Below are 12,493 nucleotides of genomic sequence, written 5' to 3'. Positions count from 1 at the left end.
TTCAATAACAAATGTTGGTTTGGTCCAAAATAATCCATCGTTATATCCGAATAGCGGCGTTTTGTTACGTGCGTTCCAGACACTATCCGAAATAGTAAAGAAGTGTCGCGCATGGCGCAATTCGTGACAATAAAATTCTAAGTATTCCATTACCGTACTTCGAAGCATGTCAACCGCTGTTTAAAATAAATTTTTACGACATTTTTCTCGTAGAAAGCGATAATATTCCGACAGGGAATCTCCTTTTCGGCAAACAGAGGAAAAAATCCCAAAGGCGGGGCGGTCGGGGTCACGCGCATAAGCCCAGTGTCCCTTGATCGGCCACTTGAGAAAGGCGATAATGTGTTTCAGCCTGGGGCTGGAATGACGACATTCTGTTTTTTCCCGGGCTCTGAGCGCCTATGGACGACGTGGGAAGTGTCACGTTAGAGCAGAGATCCTTAGTAAATGATAGAGATGGAAAAGAAGTTCAAGAAATGGTCAGACAGGCCACTTCCTATAAAGGAATCTCTCAGGTTTTGACCTGCCATTTGAGTTCTGTTATACTCACAGACACCATTCAAACAGTTTTAGAAAATTTAGGGTGTTTTCTATCCATATGTAATAAGTATATGCATATTCTAGTTACTGGGTAGGAGTGGTAACCAGATTAAATCGGGTATGTTTTTTATCCAGCCGTGTCAATACTGCCCCCTATCCTAAACAGGTTAAACTCATTTCTGTTAACTTCTTGCGGATTGGTGGGATGCTAGGTACCCATTTCGACACCTTCCGGTGAAATTGCAGAGCTCCAAATTAACCTCTTATGGCTAGGGGGCAGTATTTTCACAGCTGGATAAAAAACGTACCCGATTTAATCTGGTTACTAATCCTACCCAGTAACTAGAACATGCATATACTTATTATATATGGATAGAAAACACCCTAAAGTTTCTAAAACTGTTTGAATGGTGTCTGTGAGTATAACAGAACTCAAATGGCAGGTCAAAACTTGAGAGATTCCTTTATAGGAAGTGGCCTGTCTGACCATTTCTTGAACTTCTTTTCCATCTCTATCATTTACTAAGGATCTCTGCTCTAACGTGACACTTCCCACGTCGTCCATAGGCGCTCAGAACCCCGGAAAACGTTCAGAACTAGCATGAATGTCGTCATCCCAGCCCCAGGCTGAAACACATTATCGCCTTTCTCAAGTGGCCGATCAAGGGACTGTGGGCTTAGGCGCGTGACCTGGCCGCCCCCGTCTTTGTGATTTTTTCCTCTGTTTGCCAAAAAGGAGATTCCCGGTCGGAATATTATCGCTTTTCTACGAGAAAAATGGCATAAAAATTGATTTTATACAGCGGTTGACATTCTTCGAAGTACGGTAATGGAATATTTAGAATTTTTTTGTCACGAATTGCGCCATGCGCGCGACCCTTCTTTACCATTTCGGATAGTGTCTGGAACGCACTAACAAAATGCCGCTATTCAGATATAACGATGGATTATTTTGGACCAAACCAACATTTGTTATTGAAGTAGCAGTCCTGGGAGTGCATTCTGACGAAGACAACAAAGGTAATGAAACTTTTGTAATAGTAAATCGGAGTTTGATGAGGGCTAAACTTGGTTGGTGTCTAAATGGCTAGCCGATCTACTGAGAATATTGCAAAATGTGCTTTCACCGAAAAGCTATTTTAAAATCGGACATATCGAGTGCATAGAGGAGTTCTGTATCTATAATTCTTAAAATAATTGTTATGTTTTTTGTGAACGTTATTCGTGAGTAATTTAGTAAATTCACCGGATGTTTGAGGGGGGGTATGCTAGTTCTGAACGTCACATGCTAATGTAAAAAGCTGGTTTTTGATATAAATATGAACTTGATTGAACAAAACATGCATGCATTGTATAACATAATGTCCTAGGGTTGTCATCTGATGAAGATCAAAGGTTAGTGCTGCATTTAGCTGTGGTTTTGTTTTTTGTGACATTATATGCTAGCTTGAAAAATGGGTGTCTGATTATTTCTGGCTTGGTACTCTGCTGACATAATCTAATGTTTTGCTTTCGCTGTAAAGCCTTTTTGAAATCGGACAGTGTGGTTAGATAAAGGAGAGTCTTGTCTTTAAAATGCTGTGAAATAGTCATATGTGTGAAAAATTGAAGTTTTTGTATTTTTGAGGAATTTGTAATTCGCGCCACGCCTATCATTGGATATTGGAGCAGGTGTTCCGCTAGCGGAACGTCTAGATGTAAGAGGTTAAAATGAAATTACTATAAATATTCAACTTTCATGAAGTCACAAGTGCAATACATCAAAATAAAGCTCAACTTGTTGTTAATCCAGCTGCCGCCTCAGATTTCAAAAAGGCTTTACGGCAAAAGCAAACTACGTGATTATCTGAGGACAGCGCCCAGCACACAAATGCATAACAAATCATTTTCAACCAGGGAGTTGCGACACGAAAGCCAGAAATAGCAATATAATATATGCCTTACCTTTGAAGATCATCTTCTGTTGGCACTCCAAAAGGTCCCAGTTACATTACAAATGGTCCTTTTGTTCGATAAAGTCCTTCTTTATAGCCATAAAAACTCAGTTTAGCTGAGTCAATAATCCACTCGGTTTCCCTCCAAAATGCATACAAAATGAATCCCAAACGTTACCAATAAACTTATCCAAAAACGTCAATCAACGTTTATAATCAAACCTTAGGTACCCTAATACGCAAATAAACGATCAAATTTAAGACGGAGAATAGTTAGTGTCTTTACCGGAGAAAAATACCAAAGAAAGCGCTCTCATTGACGAGCTTGGAAACACTACAGCCAAAATGGGAGCCACCTAGAAAAACTAAAATTTCTGGCAAATTTTTCCAAAAACCAGCCTGAAACTCTTTCTAAAGACTGTTGACATCTAGTGGAAGCCCTAGGAACTGCAATCAGGCACGATTTCCCCATATTATAAAAGTGCCAGCCATTGAAATCAGTGTTAGGATGAAAAAGAAAAAAAAAAAAAAATTGGGGATGGTTTGTCCTCGGGGTTTCGCCTGCCATTTCAGTTCTGTTATACTCACAGACATTGTTTTAACAGTTTTAGACACTTTAGAGTGTTCTCTATCCAAATTATATGCATATCCTAGCTTCTGGGCCTGAGTAGCAGGCAGTTTACTTTGGGGACGCTTTTCATCCGGACGTCAAAATACCGCCCCCTATCCCAAAGAAGTTAACGTCTAAAAAATTACAGTAATTTACCGTTCTCATTCTGAGTGGAAACGTTGTTTCCAGAGTTCACAAGCTGCTACACTTGTTTCTGGTTTATTTCATAACCATCATTTACGTGTTGTCAATTTTTTTTTTTTTTTTTGTCTTTTGTCTTTTGGTTTGGAGTGCTCCATGTGGGGTAGCAGGTAGCCTAGCGGGTAGCGTGTTGGGTCAGTAACCGAAAGGTTTCAAGTTCGAATCCCCAAGCTGACAAGGTAAAAATCTGTCGTTCTGCCCCTGAACAAAGCAGTTGACATACTGTTCCTAGGTCGTCATTGTAAATAAGAATTTGTTCTTAACTGACTTGCCTAGTTAAATAAAGGTAAAAAAATATAAATAAAAAGTGAGAAATGAGGATGTCTCTGGTTTCTTTGTCCTGATAATGTTGAGGGAGCGTGTGCACGCGTAAGTACCTGGCCTGCTGCGCACAAATGGAGCAAAGTGCTAATTTGGGGATGTCTGATGGTCTTAACTGACCACTAATAAGCGGACCTTCTCAGTCATGGCTAGGGATGCAAAGTTCGGTCAATTTTGCTACCGACAAACTAACCCTCATCAACCAGTCAACAAACGGTTAAATTGTTTCCAAACAGTAAAATGACGTAACCAGCAAAATACTAATAGAGATCTGTATATAATGACGAGGTACTTATGTTTCCGCCCTAACAACGGGAGTCGGCCCAAGGCGGGAAGGCAGGCGACAAGCTTAGGTCCAAAATAACCTATAGAAACACATTGTGCTTATTTTGGACAGATTCTGGCGAAAGTGAAAAGCTCTTGCTTTGCCTCTTCCTCTCTGATACTATGCATTCATACAAGGGACCTGACATTTTTAATTAAGAGCTTAATGGAAACATGCAACAATAACAAGCCCATCGTCTTACAGTTCAAGAGGCTATATAGCCTATTATTGTACATGGAACTCCAGTAATGAAGTAGCTAATAAAAACTTCATTTTCAAACATTTGACAAAATGCAATTCGCAGAAAACACAGTTCTAAAACTAATGCAAGCAGTTGAGAGATTAAAATCTCTGTTAGAAACTTAGAAAGATGGGTAATCTAATATCAACAACAATGATGGGTTGCGATTATGACTAGGCAAGGCATGCCTCATTATTTGAAGTAAAGTAAAACGTTCAGGGTTCAAACAATTATGCCGCCTCCAGCTCACATTGCATTATGCCGCCTCCAGCTCACATTGCAAAGTGGTGGATGATGCGCTGACACGGTAGGCAGCCTATAGTCTATAGACCCAAATGGCAAATGTGAGGTGCGCTTTAATTAGGCTCTGTATGCTGTCTGACAGGTGGTAGGGTGTTCCTCTCCTCAATCTAGGCTCTGTATCCTGTGCATATGATAAATAAGATGCGTGACAACCAAAAACACGCGCCAATTTAATTTCACAAAATTATGCAAATGACCCTATAGACCGATAAGCATGACCGGTCAGATGTATTTTTGGCTGCTAAGTGCCAACCGATTAACGGTTAACCGTTAACATCCCTTGTCACGGCCTGCCACACTCCCCGACCCTCCCCCTCCACTATGGCAGGGCCTGCCCCCTCCATTATGGCAGCCCTCTCCATTATGGCAGGCCCCCCCCCCACTATGGCAGGGCCTGCCCCGCTCCCTTGCCGTCCCACGGTCCGCCTCATTATGGCAGGGCCTGAGCCGCTTCCCGTCCCTCCCTCATTCCCTCTATTATGGCAGTGCTTTTGTCCACACCAGATGTGGGGATGGGCGAGGTGGACCGTCCTCTCAGACCAGAACCTCACAGCCAAAAACAATGTCTGGCTGCTCAAGCAGAAACAAAGCACAAGCTCAGGGTTTAGGACTCTCAAAAAGGAACTGGTGGCAAAAAGGAAGCATTTGAGCACATCAGTTAGTTCTCTCAATTAGGCCGACGTGTCACAAATAACTGGCTATGATAATATTTGTAAGTTATTCTTTGTTTTAACCAACTAAGTCAAAAAAAAAAAAGGCCAATATCGTTCTTCACAGGTGCATTGAGGGAGCGGTGAGTTTAAATACTGTTGACGGCCAATTCCCAGCGAGCAGACATTCAATATAAACATGGTGATGGCTGAACGAGCCCTCTAATGAATATGCATCAGGTTGATTTAAGAGAAAGTCTCCCGTTGATGCCAGCTGTTCAACAGAGACCTTCAGCTCCACCAGAGCAGATGCTCCACTGACTCACTGGGATGCGAGTCAGTTAGCAACAGATGTTTTCGCAAAAGAGCCCACAAAATACCTCAAGGTAGTAGTAATATCTGAATAATGAAAACCATTTATTTATCTCACATACATGGACTTTTGTTCAAAATGTGCTCAGGATTAGATTAGTTTGTTGCTGCTGCCTGCCTGCCTCAAATTGTTGAGAATGGAGCTTAAAAAAGGCACAATCATAACATTGGACAGGAAAAACACCATCTAGTCTCATCAAGATAAGTCGGCCAATGTCTTTAGTGTGTTTAAAAAGCGAAACTCCTGCCAAAACGGTTGAACACTTATTCACCCAAACAAAATGTCAAAAAGGCCTACCAAAAAGGCCTACCAAAGGCCTACCAATACTGCAATGGGTTTGTGGGAGACTATAGCTTACTAGTGTTCAAGATATGCAAGGATACTTCACAGCCATTTGAACAGTTTGTGTATGCCTGGCCTGTACATTGCATTTCTACTGGTGTTTGCCACTATCCTGACCTGCTAATAACACTTCAGAGAGCAGTAAGTCACACAGATAGTACCAGTCAATGCGTAAAAGGGGGCAATCTGCAATTCAAACAAAAACAAAAAAAATGCCCATGCTGGCACTGTTTCTGGTAAACAGCTATGGGACAGGGCTGGAGAAATGTAACCACTCTTAAATTCAGGGCTATGGATCCAAGGACTGACCATCCATGATATCAACATTACAGCCATGTTGATGCTATACAGTGTTTGTTTACAAGCTTATATTTTGGGTTCCGATTAGGTTAGACAGTTGAACTAAGCTCATGACGCATTTATGCTCCGAGAATCAAATGGCTATGAATCATTCATTTAAAAGTTTAAAAAAATATATATATATATATATGGATGTAACAAATCGCAGATTGCCCCTTTAAGTGCAACTTTTTCCACCCCTCTCTTTGCATAGGCCTTACTAATTGCTGGCATGTCAGAGCACATGACTGAGTGTTCTTTATAAATACCCAGCTCACCAAGCTGCCTCAGTGGCACACCGAGGAGTCGTAAACCTTCCCTTCTGCTGCTGGAGGGGAGGGAGGGAGCCCTGCGAAGTCCAGCAGTTTGATGCAGCCCGCTCAAAAAAAAAAAAAAAGTGGACTGCAGTAGTAAAAACCCAAACAAAAGCTAGAATCCACATTCAGCCATTAACCAAATAGATGTCACACACACACACTGAACTGGATACACATTTCCCCCTGTGGGGCTGGAGAATTCACACAGGAGATTACTGTAGGATAAAAAAAAACAGAAAAGACTGATGAAAGTTGAAGAAACTATGAGACAAAATAATTCTGCTATAACACTGCTAGATGGGGTGAGAATCTCAGCAGCACATTTATTTGTCGGGAGGCTTTATCCTATCAGCGCAGAGGCAGATAAATCCGATACACATTGAACTACTCAGTGCGGTGGAGCTACTGTGCCGTGTGGTTATGTACACAGTTGACGGTTTCAAAAATTGCACGTCAGGGAGTGTTCAAAAGCACCGACTCAAGTGGGCTGTATACTGTTACGTAAACTGATCCCCCCCTCTGCCCCCCCAAAAAAGTGAGTTCATAGCAGGTAGGCTATTCAAAGCATGTGTCAGCTGAGGTGATTGGAAGGTCTGAAGAGGCGGCCAACTCCAGTCATCTCAGTGGGGGGAGCTCAACACACACACCTCAATGTAGGAAAGTAGTTCAGGCTGTATGGATGTATGTGCAGTGCACAGCACATCATTCCTTCATGATTGCCAGGAGTTTTATGGGCTAGATGGGTCAAGTTCATACTAATAGGGGATGGGGAGGGGGGGGTAGAGGTAACGTTTTTTGGGTTTTGCCCTTGAGAAAAGGCACTTAGCCAAAATTGCTTCTGGAAATATCCTCTAGATAAAAGGATAATGACAAAAGCAATTCACCCGGTGGCTTAATACGAGTGTCTGTAGAGCATTTAGGGGACAGAAAGTCAGCGACTGATTAAAACAGATTGCAAAACAGGTAGGCCTTGACTATTTCCAGTGTAACAGAAGAGGAGAATGCTCAATGTACTTCCTCTCTGGCAGCATTCCGTCTCTCCTTTCTTCGACCTTTTTACATGTACCAACAAACAGGTGTGATCATTCTACAGTGGTCCATGCAGCATACGCTCAAAACAGGTGTGATTAGAACGTCCAGTTTCGACTGAAAATTCGGAGAAAACAGTCTTTACAAAGTTATTTCCCGATTGTGACCAGTTTATCTTTGGATGCAATGTTCAGACATTCACAGAAGTAGCGACAGCATAACACAATCATCCGAACCGGGAAAATGTAGGCTACATTTGTCCTAGCGCTAACTGAGGAAAGACTGAGGTAACACAAGCAGGCATATTTAGCTAACTCTCGGCTGACAGAAACCACAATATGAATTAGCTAAAAGCAATTAGTATTTATAATTAATCACATTACGAGTGAGCTCACCATTGATCGAAATTACGTAATACACTTTCTAGTAAATGAGAGTTATCCGATGATGGGTAGTTTGTGCGCGCTGTCATTTTTGTTTTTTGGCGTCAACCAGATAGAAAAGAGGAGACAAGATGAGTTTCGTATGTTTGCAGTATGCATGTTGAAGGGGGTGTGTCGTCTACGATCATTCACTTCCCGGTAGTTTACCCGAAAGATGAGTTACCATTCCTTCACCTCAGTAGAGCATCTTTGTTCTGACATACGTTTACTTGACACCCAGAATGCATTGTATAATGTCAACAAACATGGCGCCACTGATAGCTGGTAAACAGCTTAACATTAGCGCATTGTAAATCAGTACAACCTTCAAAAATGTATTTTACACAGATCATGTGTCCATTACAACCTATGCAATAATCAGAATGCATTAGATGATGTCACCAGTACTTGAAAACATGTGAATAAAACTGTAAATTCCAGCCAGAAAATGTACCAATTGGTGCAAGACTGCGCAAATGTCTGCATACTTGATCTGCGGAAACATTAGGGAAGTGCTTGGGCTCTCCTCAAAAGAGGGAAGTTTGTCAGAGTCAGTAAAGCCTCAAAAATAAAAATTGTCCTCAACACTGAAATGGGCTACTTTTATGTGAATTAATGAGGAGGACGGAACACACCTCAATTTAAACTGTTGTTAAGAAATAAAAAACTTGTTCCGGAAATAATTAGAAATTGATAAGACGAAACATAGCCTATAGATAATTATCAGGCAGCATGTGTTAACTGTACTGTTGTGTAACAAATCACATATTGGAACAGTGAGTGAATTCTGACATCACGTTCATAAAACAACTCACGCTGAGGAGACCGTTAGAGATATTTGGAACTCATATGTGAAAAGGTTAAAAAATAAATAATAATAAAAAAAACTACAGTCGCAGCAGAATTCTCGATCCCGGGCGAAAGCGGGGGCCGTTTGAATGCATCACTACCCCTGAATCCAATCACAGCTGGGCACAAATACAACTTCTCAAATTAGTTGTGGTTCCTTAGTCCAAGGACAAGAGGCAGTTTGGGGTCAGTCACGCAAATGTTTCACATTCCTCTGACAAAAAGGCAGTTTTACTGTATTGACCATAGCAAACACCAAGTTGGGGGGGGGAGAGGTTATGGATGTGACTGAATTCAAAAGTCTTGCTCTGCACTGTGCCACTGAGGACTGGAGTTTATCCCCCCTTTTTGATATTCTGATGCCGAGTCGACACGGCAGCACAGGCGCTTAAAGCTTTTGATGTGGTCTTATCGGTGACATGGAGATAGCACTTAAACTAAGCTGCACATATTTTTATTTCCCTGACGAACATGCGCTGTTTACTTGCAGTATGCAAGGAGCAAGTAACGCAAGTTTTAGGCAGATCGCAAATTAAAGAGGGCTCTGAGCCGGCAACACAAGATTGCTGAACACCACAGGAGCTCTACGCTGGACAGTAATGAGGTTTGCAAAAGGTCACTGGAGGATGCAAAGGTCAAACACCAGCTGTCTCAACAGATAACGTGAAATGAACTGCTATTGTCACTAAATGTCCCATCCAACGCAGCTAAAGGTGATGGAATTGTGCCGAGTCCATTTAGAGAAGTACCATGATGAAGCCTAAACAGCATTGGTAGGAGGTCCAATCTAACTGACAATTGTCCAATTTCAGAGGGAAGACTGTCATGCATGTTACCGACTGCATGGTGAACACTACTATCACCAACGAGCTGAAATAAGGACATGTAACATGTGTTTACATTAACTATTTCATATCTGGTCTATCTTGAAGCTGTGCATTATTTATGACAGCGGTGATCGCATCAAATATTCTAGGGGAGGGAAACTGGGGATGTACAGACTCATCCACCCCTATTTTACACACAACAGCCTCCCAGAAATGCACACATATCAGAAGCTTAGCATCTAGGCTTGGTGTAAAAATAAATAAACGTAATCAAAAAAATAATTGTCCAGCACCTTCAATCTGAGAAAGTGGTCTACTCCGTTATCTGTAGGATTATATGCATCAAGCATATTGATTTCATTCTGATGCAAATACTCCTGCCTCGTTTAAGCTCTCACGTCACCGAAGCATGTCAATCATACTTCAAATATGGACAAAAATCCTCCCTGCAGGTCAACATAACAATTGAGTTTTATTTAATAACATTCTTTAAAAGGATACTGGTTAAAACGTATGGGGAAGCGCTGTAGAGCTGGGACTGTATTCATCATGTTTCCATCGACTCTCCTTTCTTCTCTCCGTCCACACAAAGGAATGTCACACAACGGGAACATCGTGAGGTTCCAAACCAACAGAATTATTCTATATTCTAGTAAATCATTTAGTTTGTGGTAATCACAGGCTAAACGTAGACAAATATTTTGTATTTTTTTATTTAATTTAACGAATAATGGCATTTAGGATGAAGGAAATCAATTCTCGTGAAACGTGTGAAATGCACATTGTCAGCCACATAGCTGTAATGGAATGTACAATAATCGACATTAGTTATTTAGAAAACATAGAAAGGGGGGGTCCAAGTCCTTAGGAGTGGGGGGGGGGTTGTCTCACAATGTTCAATTGGATGGATAAATGTTGAACGAGAACTTTAGCTGCCCAGCTCTACACTTTAATAGCAGCTCCGCTCAATTTCGAGCAAAATTCATCAAACTGATAAACGACTAGCCAGTTACATAAGACTTACATGGTCAATGGCTGACAATTAGCACACATTACTATCTAAGGGGTGTCCGAGTAACCTTTGAGCCACAGTGTTACCAGCAATCCGTGTGTCAAGGAAATAATTGGCTATTTTGAAAACAATCACCACGAGTGAGATACAAGACAAATTAAAACGAAATGTTGCCCGTTCTCGCACGACAACACAGCGACTAGCTCGTACAATGAGTATGACTTTGAACAGCCCCTCAGATCAGTCACTAGCTAACGTTAGTTTGCCGTTTAACTTTTGTCAACAGCGTTAAAACCTTCTGTTTTACAACAACAACAACAAAAGCATGAGTGACGAGCAACTGCATACTGTAGCAACAACAAAAGACTAGCTAAATAGATGAATTATAGCCAACTGTATAGCTATTACGGTGTCAAGTTCAACCAAACCCAGCTCTTTCGAGTATTTACTTGCTAGTTAACTAAGGGGAATCCTCCCTCAAAATAGACAACCAACAGTAGCAGTTTATTAACAGTGACTATTTAGCTACACAGACACAAATGCAAAAAAACATAGGCTCATGGCAGAAACGTCCAGGCAATGGCTTTCTTCAGCCCACAGTCCACTCCTCGGTCAGTGTCCAACACTAGAAATGAACGACTAAGGCCGATAAATAAAACAAACAAACAGCTGTGAGGGACGTAAACTTAAAACTATTTTCTCAACTGAGGAATAACAGTTACTAGTTAAAAATCAGTCAAGAGCTCAAACGTCATGTTACAAATGACTTCGGGCATTGATCCTGGACTAAAGCCGAAGTCCTCAACAAAAACAAAAAAAAGGTACATGTGTCTTTTTTTAATCTCTTTTCTCTGGCAAAGACGTTCCCGTCAACAATAAAACATCGCTCTGACAGCGCGGCTTGCTCCGACTCTGACCTGCGCCATCTTTGAAAAAGTCTTTAGGCTACCGCTTCTTGAAACAAAGAGCAACAACCGACGCCCCGATATCAACTTCGTAACCACAACAATATTGAAAGAAAAAAATTGTGCCAAGACATAACCTCGTTCACTTACCATCATTTTCTTGAATCATAGTCCCAATGAACAGGACTATTAATACGAGACAACAGTGTAGTGCATCCATCGTAGTTGAGACTTTACTCTAGACTGCCCGTCTCAACTTCTCTCCCGAGTCCATGGTTGAGAGGGGGGGGAAACCCGTCTGATTGGCTGGGACCGCTAGTACCACACCCCGCCCAGACCAAGCAAGCCTTCTTGTACGGTTGTAAATATTTCATGACCGTTTACAGAATTATCAATTTGTTCATCTCAATTGTCAGTAGAAACCACATTTGTTTTAAGCAAGTCAGCCATATCAGCTAAAAAAAAAAAATAGGCAGCAAATTAAACTAAATGAACTGTTACCGCTGCGAGACAATACTCCGCTGATAACCAGGTGTAGCAGTGGTAAGGATTCACTCCATGGTGCTGAAAAGAAGGCTCTGCTGTTGGGACAGCTTTATGTAGACCCTAACAGTTTGTGGGCACCGTTTGTCACCGTTATAATGGAATTCATGGTTTTGCTGGCATGCATCTAAAATATATATTTTTGCTCACAAAGATTTACATACTAAAATTGCCACTGAGCTTTTACAAGCCTATTTACAGCTTGCTTGTCTTTATAGGCAAAACGCACTTACATTTGAGTCATTTAGCAGACGCTTATCCAGAGCAACTTACAGTAGTGAGTGCATATATTTTCGTACTGGTCCCCCGTGGGTATCGAACCCACAACCCTAGCGTTGCAAGCCCCACATGCTCTACTAAAAGGCGCTGCATGGTCAATGCATTGGCCGTGCAGCATTTACGGTGATATG

At 41.5% G+C, this 12,493-nt stretch overlaps 1 protein-coding gene across 4 annotated transcripts in view; it reads right to left on the bottom strand.

Moving 5' to 3' along the window:
* Positions 1-11,840, bottom strand: part of LOC106579675 (TGF-beta receptor type-1) — an 83,365-nt gene extending 71,525 nt beyond the window's left edge. For all 4 annotated transcript variants that reach the window (XM_014159802.2, XM_014159803.2, XM_014159804.2 and 1 more), the window contains exon 1: positions 11,691-11,840. In XM_014159802.2, the coding sequence (XP_014015277.1) occupies positions 11,691-11,760 (70 nt within the window). In that variant the 5' untranslated portion in view covers positions 11,761-11,840. The remainder of the gene's footprint in view (positions 1-11,690) is intronic.
* Between the last annotated feature and the right edge of the window lie 653 nt (positions 11,841-12,493).

This window comes from Salmo salar, chromosome ssa19 (genome assembly GCF_905237065.1).
Source record: "Salmo salar chromosome ssa19, Ssal_v3.1, whole genome shotgun sequence".
Lineage (NCBI taxonomy): Eukaryota > Metazoa > Chordata > Actinopteri > Salmoniformes > Salmonidae > Salmo > Salmo salar.
This window is presented reverse-complemented; position numbering and strand designations above follow the sequence as displayed.